This window comes from Balaenoptera ricei, chromosome 6 (genome assembly GCF_028023285.1).
Source record: "Balaenoptera ricei isolate mBalRic1 chromosome 6, mBalRic1.hap2, whole genome shotgun sequence".
Lineage (NCBI taxonomy): Eukaryota > Metazoa > Chordata > Mammalia > Artiodactyla > Balaenopteridae > Balaenoptera > Balaenoptera ricei.
The window spans coordinates 80,062,878-80,082,041 of NC_082644.1; the positions used below are offsets into that span (position 1 = coordinate 80,062,878).

The following is a 19,164-nucleotide window of genomic DNA, read 5'->3' on the forward strand; positions in this document are numbered from 1 at the left end:
CAACATGTGAATAGAGTTCTTTATGAATTAATCTACGTCAGTTTAGATCTAATAGTTGTATATTTTCTTCGGTGTGCATGGAATGGAGTAGCAAGAAATGCAAAGTGAAATTTTTTTTTTTTAATAAATTTATTTTTATTTTTGGCTGTGTTGGGTCTTCATTGCTATGTGCGGGCTTCCTTTAGTTGCGGGAAGTGGGGGCTGCTCTTCGTTGCAGTGTGGGGGCTTTTTGTTGCAGTGGCTTCTCACCAGAGCAGGGGCTCTAGGCGCACGGGCTTCAGTAGTTGTGGCTCGCGGGCTCAGTAGTTGTGGCTCGTGGGCTTAGTTGCTCTGCGGCATGTGGGATCTTCCCGGACCAGGGCTCGAACCTGTGTCCGCTGCATTGGCAGGTGGATTCTTAACCACTGCACCACCAGGGAAGTCCTAAAGTGAAATTGTTTTTATTTTTATTTTATTATTTTTAATTTGAAAAATACTTTAAAATTGTACTGATTGCTAATTTCTGTCCTATCTTTTTTCATGCAGATTTGAAACCAAAATAGGTTCATTTCATGTTACTGGCTTACCAGATAATTCAACAAAACCCCGCCTCCTGTCTTCATTGGATGATGCTGCATCACTCTTGCGAATTATATTTGAGATAAATCCATTAGATGAAACTGTTGCTCAAAGGTGTATCATAGAAGCTGAACCTTTAGAAATGCTATATGATGCAGTAAGCATTTTTGTAATTCCTAAGTTTTAATATATTTCAATTTGCCTTGAGTTTGTGCCTCATGTTAATGATGCTTATTTTAACAGAGAACAGTTAATAGTATAGTGGAATTCTTCAGACCTCCAAAAGAGGTAAATCTAGCACAGCTGACTTCAGTGACTTTGACAAAACTTGAAGAATTTCGTGATAAGACAGCAGCAGGTAAATGCCAGTATTAATGTTGGTGAATTAAGTGCTTATACTGAACTTTCAGTCATGTTGTGCTGATTTTAGTAAAGTATTTTTTGAGTTTATATTTCTAGACTAGATACAGTTTTAATTGAAGCTAATTTGGTACCTTTATATTTAAATTTAGGTATAATGATAATCATTCCTTACACTTAGAAAGGTCTAACCTATGTACCACATTCAAGTTAATTGCAAAATTTTTTTAGGATTTTTGAAATTCTGTTTATGACAGAAACTGGCCTGTCATTTTCCTTTCTTGTAATGACTTCCAGATTTTAGTATATTGGCCTCAGAAAATAAAAGTTCCATCCTTCTTTATTCTCTTGGAGAGTTTGTGTAAGATTGGTTTGTTCAGCCAATTGGTTTGTTGGGTCTCATTTCTTCTTTCAGTGTTTGGCATAATTTGGGTTTGGAGATTTCTTTGGGGAAGATTTTAAATTAGAGATTCCATTTTTAAAATATAGTTGACTATAGAGATGACCTCTGTGGTTTTTAATGCTTTGTAGTTTGTTGAGACTTGCTTTCTGACTCAATATATGGTAATTTTAAAAATATTCCACATATGTTTGAAAAGCATATCTTTTTAATATCTATACATATCCTTTAAGTCACATTTGTTTATCATGTACTTCAAATCTTTTGTATCCTTACTGGATTTCTTTTCCTTCTTGTTTCACCATATTCTAACAGTTATTTACCAAACTTTCAATTTGGATTTGTCTATTTCATGTAGATCTGTAATGTTCTTCTTTATAAAGTTTGGTGCTATATTAGGTACATGCAGAGATATTTTTTTCCCAATGAACCAAATCTTTTATCTGTATGAAGTTGTCAATATTTTTAGTCATGCTTCAATTTTTTAATATTTTTTCTTTTTTTGTTCTGATATTAGTATGGATATTCTAGGTTTCTTTTGGTTATAATTTGCCTGCTATATGATTTTTTATTCTTTTACTTACTTTTTCCCTCTATCTTTATTTTTAGATGTGTCATGTCAACAACATATAGTGAGATGTTTTTCAAGCTGTGATACTGACAGTCTTATATTTCTTGACCTTTCTTTCCTGACTTGGGATAAATTCTAGCATTACTTCCTCCACTCCCACCCTTGTACCGTTTGAAACTTAAATATTCTCTTTCTCTTTTTACTGTAGTAATTAAAACACAAATTTTTGTTGAGATAAAATTTAATAAAACATTTTACCTTCTCCCAGTCATTGCAAGGAACACTTTAGAACACTTGAACTCCTTTCACCATCCTCATTACTTACATGCTATTGTTATTTTTTTCTTGTTTTAACTTCATAGGACATTTTTTGTTTGTACAGTCAATGCTGGTTTATAATTACCTATATATCAACTACTTTCTTCGCTCTTCATTCCTATTTGAACTTAACACCTTTTATCTGGGATTATTTCTTTTCTTTCAGTAGTTCATTTATACATTTTTTTCTTTATTTAGAGTCTGCTGATGGCAAACTCTTTTGTTTGTTGTATTGTTTGGTTTTGGTCTGAAAGTAATTGTCCTCAGTTTTGAAAGATATTTTTTACTGGATATATAATTCAGAGTTGGTGATTATATTGTTCTTAGCACACTGAAGTGACCATTCATTCTACTGTCTTTTGGCTCCCATTACTGATGTTGAAAATTCACGTGTTGGTGTGTTTGCTGCTTCTTTGTAGATTATCTGTCCTTTTTCTTTTGCACTTAAGATGTTTTTATCTTTTATATTCTATAGGTTCAGTATGATATATCCAACTGTGGACCAATTTGAGGATTGGTAGATTTAATTATTTCTAGAAAATCCATCTGGAAAATTTCTAGACATTAACTCTTCAGATTTTTTTTCTCTTGATTCTCTTCTGGAACTCTGGCTAAATATATTTTAGCTTTTTTTACTCTGTCATTCTTCTTAACTTATATATTTTGTTTTCTTTCCATCTGTTTTTCCTCTGTTGCATGCTGGGTAATTTCCTTTAATTTATCTTCTGATTTTTACTGAATCCCTCTTCAGCTGTCTAATGTGCTTAATAATCTTCCCATTGAGTTTAATTTCAGTGATTATATTTTCATTTTAGGAATTCTGCTTTGTTATATTTAAAATCTGATTTTTTATTCTTTTTTTTTTTTTTTTTAAAGTGGTGATTATGTCTCTGGGCTGCTTCAACTTAATTAATTAATTTATTTTTGGCTGTGTTGGGTCCTCATTTCTGTGCGAGGGCTTTCCCCAGCTGTGGCAAGCGGGGGCCACTCCTCATCGCGGTGCGTGAGCCTCTCACTATCGCAGCCTCTCCCGTTGTGGAGAGCAGGCTCCAGACGCACGGGCTCAGCAGTTGTGGCCCACAGGCCCAGTTGCTCCGCGGCACGTGGGATCCTCCCGGACCAGGACGCGAACCCGTGTCCCCTGCATTGGCAGGCAGACTCTCAACCACTGCGCCACCAGGGAAGCCCTGATTTTTTATTCTTTATAGTTCTCTTTCCCATGGATATCTTCAAACTTGTCTTTTATTTCTTCAAACATATAAGCCCAGTTGACTCTTGAATAATGCGAGAGTTAATCTGTGTATAATTTACAGTGGGCCCTCTGTATCTGTAGTTCTTCCACATCCCTGGATTCAACCAACCAGACACCATGTAGTAATGTAAATATTTACTTTTGAAAAATATTCTTGTGTAAGTGGACTCACCTGTGTTGTTCAAGGGTCAACTGTATAGTTATTTTATATTGTCTCACCAGATAATTATCTCTTCAGTTCCATTATGTGAAGACTTTTGTGTTTTTCTTTCTCCTCTCTTTTATTTCTGCTGTTTCTTATATTCATGTTAACCTTTGTCTTTTTGTTGATTTTTGATTGTGAGCTGCTCATTTTTATTGGAAAATTATTTGGTAGAGTTCCCTGAAGTCTAGGATAAATGGACTTTCATTCAGGGAAGAATTTCATTTTTTCCTGCCAGGTATCTCGAGCATGTTGGTGGGGCCACTGTCTAAAGTCATTACTTGAGATATTTTGGAATGACAAAAGTTGTGCTACATATCCACTTGAGGACTGTATTGTGATTATGATTCACAGGGAGACTACCCCTTTTTCCCAGTTTTTTTCAGAGACATTCTTTGCATTCTCCTATGGGTAGGTTTTAGGGACAGGGAGGTTTAACTTCTGGATTACTCTTACTTTGAGTATGTACCTTTTAGATCCCAGATTTATGAAAAGAACTCCTGCTAGACTCCTCATTTTTGTCATCTGTTCCTTATACTCTGTGAGGCTATGGAAAGGAGTTCCAAAGTTTACCAAGTGCAGAAAATGGTCTCAGGATAAAATTTTTATGGCTCCCATTTAAATCTGTTAGGTTTTCTCTTTCAATTTGATTTTTGGCTTCATAGATCCTTACTTTCTTGCCTCCTCTTAGTGTTTTTAGTAGGTTTTGTTGTTGCTGTTTGTTTGTTTTGCTTTATATCCAACCATTTTTGTTGCTTTTAGTGGAAGAGTAGGTTTGCCTACCTATTTATTCATGTTACCAAGATTTAGAAATCTAGTTAAATGTTTTAGTATAAGTTCAAGACTTTATCTTAGTTAAAATTCATTTTGGTAGATTCATCCATTTTCATAGAAAGTTCTGGTTCCCTTTTCTGGTTTACATACAGTTTTATTGAAGATGATTTAATAATCCAGGATTTTCATTGTCTCAGAGTAATATAAAGATCAAGTATCATTGTTCAGTATGGTAGATGTAGCTGTATTAAGTTCATGAATTGGGAAGAATTATATAGATTCTAATATTTCATGTAACTTAATTTTTTTAGATGTGTATCTCCCCAGTTTTCCCAAATTGGGTTTATGGGTCAAAAACTTCTTTTTGAAGAAGTATTCCAGTTTTGTACTCAGTTATATTTAATGAGTATACACATTGACTAACAAATATCTTACTTTATAATGAAAATATTTTGCTCAAGGTTATTTTAAAATTAATACTAATTTCACATCATTTTAAGGTTGTGCTACCAATTCATGTGTTTAATGATTCTCTATTTCTTGAGTAATTTGTGAAAACAATTCATTGTATAGATTTAACTTTTATGCAGGTCTGCTGTATATTATTGAAACACAGAAAGTTCTTGATCTCAAAATTAATTTGAAGGCTTCATATATTATTATCCCACAAGATGGAATTTTTAGCCCTACATCAAATCTGCTTCTTTTGGATCTTGGTCATCTAAAGGTATATACTACTAATAATTATTTTATAATATGACACTTATGGTGTTTCTTTGTTTAAGATGTATTTTGGTTTTTAGACGTTTGATTTGGTATATTAATTTTTAGCTTAATAGCAGAAACTAGGATTTGAGAAATCTTCCCTTCTGGCAAGTAAAGTGAAGTTTCATTTAATTAGATAGTTTCCCTACATTTCTAATAGGAAAATGACCCATTGAGTGCTGAAGCTCAAGGGTGAACCTAAGAATTATATTTATAAAATTTGAGAGTAATGCTTGAGAAGTCTATTTCCTTTTCAATTTAAATTTATTACTTGGTCAATTAAAATGTGTAGAGTGGAAGGGAGTTCTGGAAGTAATCAAATATATATTCATCCTTCTGAAATTGTTTGTGTATATACTTTAGACATTGGCATTTTAATATTTCTATTAAATAATCCTAAAATTGAGAGATGATCTTCTTGCATTTTGCTTCTTATTCAATTATGTATGTTTTTCCCCTCAGTTTTGAGTAGAGAATACTTTGTTTTTCAGTGTTTCTAGATCTTTGCTGTTCAGTATGGTACCCACTGGCCACATGTATTTGTTTAAGTTGATTAAAATTTTTAAAAATTCAGTTCCTTAGTTACATTAGCCACATTCAAGTGTTTAATAGTAACAGATGACTAGTGGCTACCGTATTAGAACAGATGGAGAACAATTCCATCATCATAGAAAGTTCTGTTGGACAGCAGTACTCCAGATAGTGAAATGTAGAGGAATAACTCTAACAATTTAAAGACCCAGAAGGGATGGATAATATTGGAATGCTCTTTCTGGCTACCTAACAAATATGTGCCTTTCCTTGTTATTGACATTCTCCTTTATTCTATATATATATATATTTTTTTTTACTCTTCAGTTAGTAATTATGTAGACTGCTGGATTTACATTTATAATAAAATTTTATACAGATAATTATTCATATTTGAAATTGGTTATGGAATTGGTTCATGGGCAGTACGGTTTAGTGGAAACAGCCAGTGGAAAGGTATAGTGGTCAGAAGGGTATCTCTCTAGTTTTATGACCTGAGGCAATTTACTTAACCTTTTGCCTAAAATTTATTACCTTTCAAACAGATAATCAATTTTGACTGTCTACTTCACATGAACTATGTAAAATAAAGGGAAAAATGTTAAAATAAAAAATATATACACATACGTGTGTGTGTGTGTGTGTCTATATATATATATATATATATATATATATATAAATATGAATGAATAAGATCTTTATATACTACTGTGAAGTGATCTCCAGGATACTTGAGTGAAAACAGTAGTATGCATAGTATACCAAGCAAGGGGAAGTACAACTGTAACTTGCTTGGGGTTGCATAAATGGCAGAGCTGGAACTAAAATTCAGGTACACTAATATTTAATTGTGGACTCTCACTTCTTCTTATAAAGTTATCTGAATATCTGTCATTGTGCCATGGAAACATTTTGTAAGTTATATTTGTCTCTTAATTTTGTTTTTAATAAAAAGGCTTCTTAGCAGATTAAAAAAACTTTTAGATCTATTATTTACCAGGACTGGCTTTGTTCCCCTTTTTTAATAGAAATGACTGGAAAATATAACTTAATATGTAAAAATTTACTTTATATCTGGCCTTCTCACTATATATGTCATGGATAAAGACATTTCTAATAGTCTTATAATGTATGTCAGCTTGTGAGTTTATCTTCTCCTGTTAAATTTTTATATTATAGTCTGAAAGATAAAAAACTTTATATTTTCATTTTGACGTAATTTAAACTATTAACATTATCTTCAAGGTGACAAGTAAAATTCGTTCAGAATTACGAGATTTAAAACAAGGTGGGGCGAAACTTGAAGAGATAATGTGTAGAGCTTATGATTCCTTTGATATTCAGCTTACAAGCATACAGCTGCTTTACAGCAGAGTTGGTAAGTATACAGTGCATTATTTGTTGATTTGTTTTGCTGAAGTGATTAATTAGGTTTTTAGACAGTTTCTCTGAAGACTTTCATCCTAAATATGTTAGAACTTTTACCTTTTTGAATTAGAAGTGATAGTAGATATTTCCTAGGAACAGTATCTCAAGTAGGTGTTATTTTATCCCTCAAGAGACATTGTCAATGTCTAGAGACATTTTTTTGTTGTCACGAGTGGGGAGTTGGGGCACTACTAGCATCTAGTGAGTGGAGGTCAGGGATGCTACTAAACCTCATACAATATAGGCGAAAGCCACCCCCCAACAGACTTGGCCCAAATATCAGTAGTGCTGAGATTGAGAAATCCTGATCTATACCAGTGTTTTCCAACCTTTGGAAAAGGTTGGAAAGCACTGGCACATATTTAAAGTGATATTTGTATTACACAATGGGATAACCAGAAGAGGCTGCTCAAGGCTAGAGGCAGCCAGCTTAGGGGCTCTGAGAGCCCAGGCTGTAAACAGCTACACAAAGACTGAAGAAGGTCACTATCTTAGGAATACCTTTACCCTATTCACTTTGGTGTACAAATAAGCATCTCTGATCTGGATATAGTTTTTTAGATGAAGTGACCAAAGCCAGAAATTCACTTGTCAGGAGCCACTAACGTAGATAGAGAGCCCAGACTAGTTGAGCCCTCTTTCCACTGTCATATTGCTTCTGAATCTCCAGGGTGTTAGTGAACATTGAGATGTGTATATGGTCAAATTTTAATTATCTGAGCTAACTAATAGAAGGAGAAGCAATGAGATCCTAAAGTTATGATTATTAAAAATGTTAGTGTATATAGGACTGGAACATTTGATTTTTTTCTTTAACTATATTTGCTTTAAGAGTAATGAACTTGGTTTTTATTTTTATCATATTTCAGTTGGTGTAAAAGGAGCCCAGAAGTATAGTGGATGGGAAATGCAAATTGTTTATAGAAAAATCCATAAATTTATTTTCAAGGAATACATTACTATAGTTTGGTGTGTTTGATACATTTTGGTAACTGGTTTTCAAAGTCCATGAACCATACTTAATAGTTAAGATATTGAGATGCAAAAAAAAAAAAAAAAAGATATTGAGATGCTTTGTAAAAAATTGTTTTCAGTATTTCATTATTATTATCTGAAAGTTATTGGAATTCCTTGGAGTTGTTTTTGATAAGCATTAACTATTCTTAAATAATTAAATCTTTTGGGGGGCAGGGTTTTTTTGACATTGGGGTTACTTTATGTAATTGTGTCATAGACTTCCCTGATAAATACTGAAACACATGCTTCTAAATATCTTATTTTTTATCTGTAAATTGAGAAGTGAAGGAAATATTTCATTTATCTTGGTACTGTTGGAATTTTAAAAACTGTAATAAAGTCCATTTTACTACCTGTCTTCAGGAGTCTAAGCTTTCATTTGCTTCGTTTTCCTTGACTGAAGATTTAACTGACTCATGGTATTATTAGGTTCAAATGGAGTAATGTACATGAACCTGCTTTGTATTATATGGATCCCATTAATCTTGTTATAAATGTTAAAAGTTATTTCTTTCTAATATAGACATGTCTTTTAGAAAATCTGGACAATACAGAAAAACAAAAACATCATTCTTTATCCTACTGCTCACACATGAGCATTGTTGATATTTCAGTGGATATCCTTTTGGTGTTTTTTTCAATGTATGTGCCTATGAATGTATGGGATGTATTTTGTGTGGTGTTTGGGAGTGTTTGTGAATGCATTTTTAACATGATTTACATAGTTTTATATACTGACCTCCCTTTCATTTACCAGTAATATTTTGGGCACTTAAATTCATGATTTTTACTGGCTATCTAAAGTTCTAAGGCTATGCTGTCAGTTATTTAGCCATTCCTTTACTGAACATTTAGGCTTGTGACACTGCAGTGAATGTTGCCAGAGGGTCGCATGTTGGCAGACCTGGGTGACAATTTCAACCTTATCACTCACTAGCTTTTTGACCGTAAGCAAGCTGTAAATTCCTCTCAGTCTCATTTTTCTAAAATGGGATGTTATACATCATTGTGAGAATTAAATGAAAATTTAAACATTGCCTAGAACAGTGTCAGTTATAAATCTTAAATGTAACTTCTATTAGTTAATACTGAAGAACTGCACTTTTCCCTACCTTTTTCATTATTGCCTCAGAGCCATGTTTTTTGAGTAATGTATGGTTGGCATAGTGATTACCAAGGATGCACAGTAGATTTGAGTAAAACTATGTTGTTGTTAACATTTTAATAAACATTTTCCCTATTAAAACGTAGAGTCTTTGAAAGGGAAAAGAATTTACCTGCTGAGTATGTGTACCTGGGAATATGGCATTAAGATTATCTAGATGTAGGAAGATTTCCTCATACCATGCACTGTATGACTACGAAGTATTAATGGTAATGTTAGGTTTTGTATGTTTTTCAAATTACACATGTGTTAAACATGTACTGTTTTCTGTAATTAGGTGATAATTGGAAAGAAGCACGAAAACTCAATGTATCCACACAACATATCTTGGTACCTATGCACTTCAATGTGGAACTCTCTAAGGCCATGGTTTTCATGGATATAAGGATGCCCAAGTATGTATTACCTGTTTCATGTGATTGTAGATTTTCTTAGTAGTTATATAGCTAAGAAATACCATGTTTCATTGATTTTTTTGTAGTAAAATATATATAACAAAATTTACCATTTTTAAGTGTATCATTCAGTGACATTAAGTACATTCACATTTTTGTCCAACCACTCCACCATATCAGCTTCACAAACTGGAACTCTACCCACTGTTAAACAATAATACCCCACTCTCTCCTCCCCCAAGTCCATGGCAGTCATCATTCTGTGTTATGTCTCTATGAATTTGACTACTCTAGGTACCTCATATAAGTGGAATCATACAATATTTCTCCTTTTGTGCCTGGTTTATTTCACATAGCATAATGTCTTCATGTTGACCCATGTTGTAGTGTATGTCAGAATTTCATTTTTTTTAAGGCCTAATTCCATTGCATGTATATATCATATATTATTTATCCATTCATGGGTTAATGGATATTTGACTTGTAATAATGCTGCTGTGAACATCGGTATACAGATATCTATTGGAGTCCCTGCTTTAAATTTTGGGGGGTATATATCCAGAAGTGGAATTGCTGGATTATTCTATTTTTAATTTTTTGAGGAACTGTCCTGCTGTTTTCCATAGCAGTTGCACCATTTTATATTCCCATCAGCAATTCACAGGGGTTCCAATTCTCTTACCTCTTCACCAACACTTGTTATTTTCTCCTTTTCCAAAAAATAATAGCCATCCTAACAGGTGTGAAGTAGTTTTTAATTATAGTTTTGAATTGTATTTTCTAATGATTAGTGATGTTGAGCATATTTTCATGTTCTTATTGGCAATTTATATATTTCTTTAGAGAAATGTCTGTTCAAGTCCTTTGCCCACCTTTTAATTAGGTTGTTTGTGTTTTTTGTTGTTAAGTTGGAGATTTGTTTTGGTTTTTTAAAAAAAATTTTCCTGGATATTAACTTCTTACCAGATAAAATGATTTGCAAATATTTTCTTTCTTCTTGTGGATTGTCTTATTTATCACTCTTTTGATAGCATCCTTTGATGCACAAAAGCTATAAATTGTGATTAAGTTTAATTTATCTTTGTTGCCTGTGCTTTTGTTGTCATATCTAAGAAATTATTACCAAATCCAGTGTTTTTCCTGTATATTTTTTTCCAAAGAGTTTTATACTTTTAGTGCTTAGAAAACCTTTTTGAGTTAATTTTTGGATGTGATGTAAGGTAAGGATCCAGCTTTATTCTTTTGCATGTGGATGTGTAGTTTTTTTTCAGCACCATTTGTTAAAAAGACTGGCCTTTCCCTATTGAATAGTCTTGACACCCTTGTTGAAAATCATTTGACCATATATGTGACGGTTTATTTCTGGGCTTTCTGTTCTGTTCCCTTGGTCTCTGTGTCTGTCTTTATGCCAGTACCACAGTTTTGATTCCTGTAGCTTTGTAGTAACTTTTGAAATCAGGAAGCATGAGTCATCCAACATTAATCTTTTTCTACATTGATTGGGTGATTTGGGGTCCTTTGAGATTCCTTTTGAACTTTAAGATGGATATTTCTATTCTTAACAACAGTTGTCACTGAGATTTTGATATGGATTGCAATGAATCTGCAAATGTTTTCAGTAGTGACGTCTTAACATCAGGTCTTCCAATACATGAATACAAGATGTCTTTCCATTTACCTGTGTCTTTTTAAATTTCTTTCAGCATTATTTTGTAGTTTTCAGTGTATGTCTTTTTCTTCCTTGGTTAAGTTTATTCTTTTTGATACTATTATAAATGGAATTGTTTTCTTAATTTCTTTGTTGGTTAATAGAAACTCTATTGATTTTTCCAAGTTGATTTTGTATCCTGAAACTTTGATGAATTTGTTTATTAGTTCTAACATTTTTTGTGTGTGTGGAATTGTTATGATTTTCTACATATAAGACCACTTCATGTTAGAACGGAGGCAGTTTTACTTCATCCTTTCCAATTTGGATACCTTTTTTTTCTCTTTGTTGCCTAACTACTCTGGCTAGAATTTCCAATATTATGTTGAATACAAGTAATTTAAGTGGGCATCCTTTATTTTGATCACAGAGTAAAAGCTTCTAGTCTTTTGCATTGAGTGTGCTATGTGTGGTTTCTTTATATATGACCTTTATTATTTTGAGGTAGTGTCCTTCTATTTCTAGTTTTTGAGTGTTTTTATTATGGAAACATGTTGCATTTTCCAAATGCTTTTTCATCATTTGAGATGATCATGTGTTATTTTGTCCCTTCATTTTGTTAATGTGGTGTATTACATTGATATGTTTTCATATGTTGAACCATTCTTCCGTTCCAGGGTTAAATCCTACTGGGTCATGGTGTATAATCCTTTTAATATAATGTTGAATTTTGTTTCCTAGTGTTTTTTTGGAGATTTTTGCATCAGTGTTCATAAGGGATATTGGTCTGTAGTTTTCTTTTCTTGTAGTATCTTTGTCTGGTTTTGGTATCAGAGTAATTCTGTCCTTAAAATGAGTTAGGAAGTATTCCTTTCTATTTAGTTTCCAGGAAGAGTTTGAGAAAAATTTGTGTTACTTCTTTAAATGTTTGGTAGAATTCACTCGTGAAACCATCTGATCATAGGCTTTTATTTGTTGTGAGATTTTTGATTACTGATTCACTCTCCATATTAGTTATAGGTCTATCTAGATTTTCTGTTCCTTCAAAATTCAGTGTTGAAAGATGTGTGTTTCTAGGAATTTGTCCACTTTATTTAGGTTATCCAATTTGTTGGCATAAAATCCTTCCTATTTCTGTAGGATTGATAGTGATATCCCCACTATCATTTCTGATTTCAGTTGAGTCTTTTCTGTCTTTATCTCAATCTACCTAAAGGTTCTTCAGTTTTGTTCATCTTTTTGAAGAACAAACTCTTGTTGATTTTTTTTCAATTATTTTTCAATTCTCTATTTTCTCTCTCTCTGCTCTAATCTGTATTTCCTTACTTCTGCTAACTTTTGGTTTAGTTTGCTCCTTTTTTAGTTCTTTAAGGCATGAAGTTAGGTTGCTGATTTGAGATGTTTCTTTTTCAATATAAGTGTTTATAGCTATAAATTTCCCTCAGCACGGTTTTTGCTGTATGCTATAAATTTTGGTATGTTGTGTTTTCATTTTCACTTGTCTCAAGATATTTTTTTATTTCCGTGGTGATTTCTTCTTTGACTCATTAACAATAAATGTGTTAATTTCTACATATTTGTAATTTTACATTTTTCATTCTGCTGTTGATTTCCGGTTTCATTCCATTGTGATTAGAAAGGATGCTTTCTATTCAATCTTTAAAAAATTTTTGACTCTTGTTTTATGACCTAAAATTCGGTCTATCCTGGAGAATATTCTATGTGCATGTATGGAAAAATGTGTATTCTGCTGTTGATGGAGGAGTGTTTTGTTTATGTTTGTTGACAGTGTTGTTCTAGTCCTCTATTTCCTTATTGATCTTTTCTCTGGTTGTTCTATCAGTTATTGAAAGTGGGGTATTGAAGTTTCATGTTATTGTAGAGCTATTTCTTCCCTCAACTCTGTCAATATTTCATATATTTTTGAGCTCTGATGTTTGGTGCATATATGTTTCTAATTGTTATATCTTCCTGATGAAGTGACTTTTTATTAAATAATGTCTTTTGTCTCTTGTAACAGGTTTTGACCTACAGTCTGGTTTGACTGATACTGTAGCCATTCCTGCTTGCTTTTGGATATTATTGCATAGAATATCTTTCACTTTCAAACTATTTGTGTCCTTAGATCTAAAGTCAGTCTCTTGCAGACATCATATAGTTTGATCCGTTTTTTTTTTTAATTCATTCTGTCAATTTATATCTTTGTGAAGTTTAAACCATTATGTTTAAAATAAATAGTGATGTGGAACACATTAATTTTGTCATTTTGTCATTTACTTTCTGTATGTCTTATAGCTTTTTTGTCCCTTCTTTCCTCTGTTATGGCCTTCGTTTGTGTTTAGTTGATTTTTGTTTCTGACGTGTTTTGTTGCCCTTCTCTTTTCCACATATGCATGTTCTATAGATATTTTCTTTTTAGTTATCATGGAGATTACCTATAACGTTGTAAAGTTGACAATTTTTTAAAAATTGACACCAACTTAACTTTAATTGCATACAAAAACTCTACTATTTATTGCTCCACCCCCTCCATTTTATGTCATTGATGTCACAAATTATATCTCTATTATATATTGTACCCGTTAGGCCAGATTTATATTTTCATGCATTTGTCTTTTAAATCCTGTAGAAAATAAAAGGTGAAGTTACAATAAAAAATCATAATACTTGATTTTATATTTATCGTGTGTTTGCTTTTACCAAGATCTTTATGTTTTATTGTTAGCTGACTGATGCTTTGAGCCCAGTATCCTAAATATAGAAGTCTGTTAAATTAGACTAGACTATTTAGCTGATTTAGTCCTAAATAGTTTAAGACTGTAGCTAGCCCTTTCACCTTTTCTTTCCACCAGTAATTTTTCTCTCCCTTGCAAACATTCAAACCTCAGCCACAGATCTATTTTAAAATTTAAAGAAAGACACATCTAACAACTACCAAACAATCTAAGTGAAATTGTTACTAGAGAGGCAAGAAGAGAATGCTCATTTTTTTTTTTTTTTTTTTTTTTTGCCTTTCAAATTATAGGACTCAATTCTCTAGAAAACATTGTGCAGTTTACTCTCATTCTCTTAGACTTCCTCATTCAAGAATATCAAACTGGGACTCTGAGTGTCTTAAAGCAGAGGAATGCCAGGAATTTGGTTTGAGAAAGAGAGGAGGAAAGAAAACCATTCTATACATTTTGCTGTTGTTTACAATCAAGCATTAGGTATAGGTTAATTTTAGACATGCTTAGGTTCTTTGGCTTCCTTCCCAAGTGTCCTCCTGCCTATTTACTGTTGTCTGATATTTCTTTTAAAGTTTGTCAGTATGTGAGAAAGGACAAAGATGTATGTCATTTCCTGTTGCAAACATGGTTACGAATAGATTTTTTTTCAGCATTTTATACTTAAGTATGCTAGAATCTAGGATGTTACAGGGTACCAAAAAAAGAAGGTGATACTACTCTGAGAGAAGAAATGGCTAACTTCCCTTGCTTTAGATTGCTCTGTTAGTCTATGATTAGGGAGAATTTATGTCCTGTAATGTAGGGAATATGTATAGCCTAGCAGAAATTAAAGCAGTTGGTTAAAATGTCTATATATAGACAGATAATGGAATGCAAGAGTATGAGAGATTAATCCAGTGTAACAGTCAGCAAACTTTTTCTTTAAAGGGCCAGATATTAAATGTTTTAGGCTTGAAGTTGTATTGTCTGTCACAACTACTCAACTCTGCTATATGAGCATGAAAGCAGCTATAAACAGTACATAGTAAGTGGGCATGGCTGTATTCAAGTTAATACTTTATTTACAAAAATAAGCAGCAGGCTGGATTAATCCTTGGGCATATTTTGCCAAACTCTGGTTCAGTGCATTACAGCCAGACACAACCAGTAAAGGGAGAAGACACCAGGAAAGCCTTTTGTACTAGTATTCTTATGATACTAAAATGGCTATAAGTTAGGACCAGAAAATTGTGCCTAAAATAATCACAAGCAGAAACTATAATGATTTAGAAAGATGAAATCTGAGAAGCATTTGATTTCAGTTTTGTAAGTTGTGAGCAATATAAAGTGGATATGACATTATATAAAATCCTGGAACTCTACAAGTATCAGGCAACTTCCTTTGAAGTTTGAGCTTAAAAAGTTTAAGGCAGATAAAAGGAAATCCTCTGTTATTTGGTAGGTAGTATTTTGGCACCTGTCATCCTCAGGTTGTTAAGCTGGCGTATTTAAAGATACTGAAAAGAAGTTTAGGTACATTAATGAGACATCTATAATATGTACCTGTTAAATTAGGATGTATGGGATTAGTTACAAATATTTAGGTTACTAGAGGTAAAAGAAAGCTTATAATTTTCTCAGGAATTCAGGTATTTTTTAGCAGTCATTGTGTGTGATAGAAAAAGTAAGTTATAAAAATGCAGGGATAAAAATGGTGAACGAAAACTTATTCTCTCTTTGATGTCAGTCTCTTTTAAAATTATTATTACTTTTTAAAGACTTTCTTCATATTGCAACAGTTTTAGTGTCACAAAAAAGTTGATAGGAAGCTACAGAGATTGCCCGTACACCCCCTGCATCCACCCATGCATAGCCTTCCCATTAACAACATCCCCCACCTAGTGGTACATTTGTTAGAATTGATAAACCGACATTTACACATCATAATTACCCAAAGTCTATAGTTTACATTATGGTTCACTCTTGGTGGTGTACCTTGAATGGGTTTGGACAAATGCATGATATGTAGCCATCATTATAGTATCATATAGAGTTTATCATACAGAGTATTCTTACTGCCCTAGAAATCTTCTGTTCATCCCTCCCCTATCACACTCAAGCCCTAGCAAGCACTGATCTTTTTACTGTGTCCATAGTTTTGCCTTTTCCAGAATGTCATATAGTTGGAATTATAGAAGAGAAAGGTTTTCACATTGACATCTTTCACTTAGTAATATGCATTTAAGGTTTCTCCTGTCATTTCATGACTTGAGAGCTCATTTTTTTTTAGTGCTGAATAATATTCCATTATCTGATGTATCACAGTTTGTTTATCCATTACCTACTGCAGAACATCTTGGTTGCTTCCAAGTTTTGGCGATAAAATTAGAATATAAAATTTTTGTGGATAAACTTGATTCATATAAAATTATGAGTAAAGCTGTTATAAACATCCATGTGCAGGTGTTTGTGGGGACATAACTTTAAATTCCTTTGGGTAAATATCAAGGAGCACAATTGCTGGGTCGTATGGTAAGAGTATCTTTAGTTTTGTAACAAACTTCCAGACTGTCTTCCAAAGTGGCTATACCCTTTTGCATTTCAGTCATCAGTGATTGTGAGTTCCTGCTGCTCCACATCCTTGCCATTATTTGGTGTTGTCAGTATTCCTGATTTTGGTTATTATAGTAGGTGTGTAGTAGTGTCTCATTATTCTTATTTTGATTTTTGTTTCTCTGATTATATATAATGTGGAACATCTTTGCTTATTTGCTATCTATGTATCTTCTTTGATGAAGTGTCTCTTAAGATCGTTGGTCCATTTTTCAACCAGATTGTCTTATTATTGAGCTTTAAGTATTCTTTGAGAGCTCTACCCACCACCAACAGTACCTCCCATCAGGAAACTTGCACAAGCCTCTTAGATAGCCTCATCCACCAGAGCACAGACAGCAGAAGCAAGAAGAACTACAGTCCTGCAGCCTGTGGAACAAAAACCACATTCACAGAAAGATAGACAAGATGAAAAGTCAGAGGGCTATGTACCAGATGAAGGAACAAGATAAAACCCGAGAAAAATAACTAAATGAAATGGAGATAGGCAACCTTCCAGAAAAAGAATTCAGAATAATGATAGTGAAGATGATCCAAGACCTCAAAAAAAGAACGGAGGCAAAGGTCAAGAAGATGCAAGAAATGTTTAACAAAGACCTAGAAGAATTAAAGAACACCTAGAAGAATTAAAGAACAAACAGAGACGAACAGTACAATAACTGAAATGAAAAATACATTAGAAGGAATCAGTAGCAGAATAACTGAGGCAGAAGAACGGATAAGTGACCTGGAAGACAGAATGGTGGAATTCACTGCCATGGAACAGAATAAAGAAAAAAGAATGAAAAGAAATGAAGACAGCCTACAGCCTAAGAGACCTCTGGGACAACATTAAATGCAACAACATTCGCATTATACGGGTCCCAGAAAGAGAAGAGAGAAAGGACCTGAGAAAATATGAGAAGAGATTATAGTCAAAATCTTCCCTAACATGGGAAAGGAAATAGCCACCCAAGTCCAGGAAGCGCAGAGAGTCCCAGGCAGGATAAACCCAAGGAGAAACACGCCGAGACACATAGTAATCAAACTGACAAAAATTAAAGACAAAGAAAAATTATTGAAATCAACAAGGGAAAAATGACAAATAACATACAAGGGAACTCCCATAAGGTTAACAGCTGATTTCTCAGCAGAATCTCTACAAGCCAGAAGGGAGTGGCATGACATATTTAAAGTGATGAAAGGGAAGACCTACAACCAAGATTACTCTACCTGGCAAGGATGTCATTCAGATTCGATGGAGAAATCAAAAGCTTTACAAACAAGCAAAAGCTGAGAGAATTCAGTACCACCAAACCATCTCTACAACAAATGCTGAAGGAACTTCTCTAAGTGGGTAACACAAGAGAAGAAAAGGACCTACAAAAACAAACCCAAAACAATTAAGAAAATGGTCATAGGAACATACATACCGATAATTACCTTAAACGTGAATGGATTTAATGCTCCAACCAAAAGACACAGGCTTGCTGAATGGATACAAAAACAAGACCCATATATATGCTGTCTACAAGAGACTCACTTCAGACCTAGGGACACATACAGACTGAAAGGGGATGGAAAAAGATATTCCATGCAAATGGAAATCAAAAGAAAGCTGGAGTAGCTATACTCATATCAGATAAAATAGACTTTAAAATAAAGAATGTTACAAGAGACAAGGAAGGACACTACATAATGATCAAGGGATCAATCCAAGAAGAAGATATAACAATTATAAATATATATGCACCCAACATAGCACCTCAATACATGAGGCAACTGCTAATAGCTATAAAAGAGGAAATAGACAATAGCACCATAATAGTGGGGGACTTTAACACCTCACTTACACCGATGGACAGATCATCCAAACAGAAAATTAATAAGGAAACACAAGCTTTAAATGACACAATAGACCAGATCGATTTAATTGATATTTATAGGACATTCCATCCAAAAACAGCACATTACACTTTCTTCTCAAGTGTGCATGGAACATTCTCCAGGATAGATCATATCTTGGGTCACAAATCAAGCCTCAGTAAATTTAAGAAAATTGAAATCATATCAAGCATCTTTTCTGACCACAACACTATGAGATTAGAAATCAATTACAGGGGAAAAAACGTAAAAAACACAAACACATGGAGGCTAAAGAATACGTTACTAGATAACCAAGAGATCACTGCAGAAATCAAAGAGGAAATCAAAAAATACCTAGAGACAAATTACAATGAAAACACGATGATCCAAAACCTATGGGATGCAGCAAAAGCAGTTCTAACAGGGAAGTTTATAGCAATGCAAGTCTACCAAAAGAAACAAGGAAAATCTCAAATAAACAATCAAACCTTACGCCTAAAGGAACTAGAGAAAGAAGAACAAACAAAATCCAAAGTTAGCAGAAGGAAAGAAATCATAAAGATCAGAGCAGAAATAAACGAAATAGAAACAAAGAAAACAATTAGCAAAGATCA

At 33.3% G+C, this 19,164-nt stretch overlaps 1 protein-coding gene across 5 annotated transcripts in view; it reads left to right on the forward strand.

Annotated features, from left to right (window-relative positions):
* Positions 1 to 19,164, forward strand: part of VPS13A (vacuolar protein sorting 13 homolog A) — a 258,210-nt gene that overhangs the window by 64,374 nt on the left and 174,672 nt on the right. For all 5 annotated transcript variants that reach the window (XR_009503701.1, XM_059924955.1, XM_059924956.1 and 2 more), the window contains 5 exons: positions 526 to 715; positions 802 to 916; positions 5,026 to 5,162; positions 6,977 to 7,109; positions 9,619 to 9,736. Coding sequence is in view for 4 of the 5 variants with exons in the window: in XM_059924955.1 (XP_059780938.1) it covers positions 526 to 715; positions 802 to 916; positions 5,026 to 5,162; positions 6,977 to 7,109; positions 9,619 to 9,736 (693 nt within the window). In the remaining variant the exon portion in view is untranslated. The remainder of the gene's footprint in view (positions 1 to 525; positions 716 to 801; positions 917 to 5,025; positions 5,163 to 6,976; positions 7,110 to 9,618; positions 9,737 to 19,164) is intronic.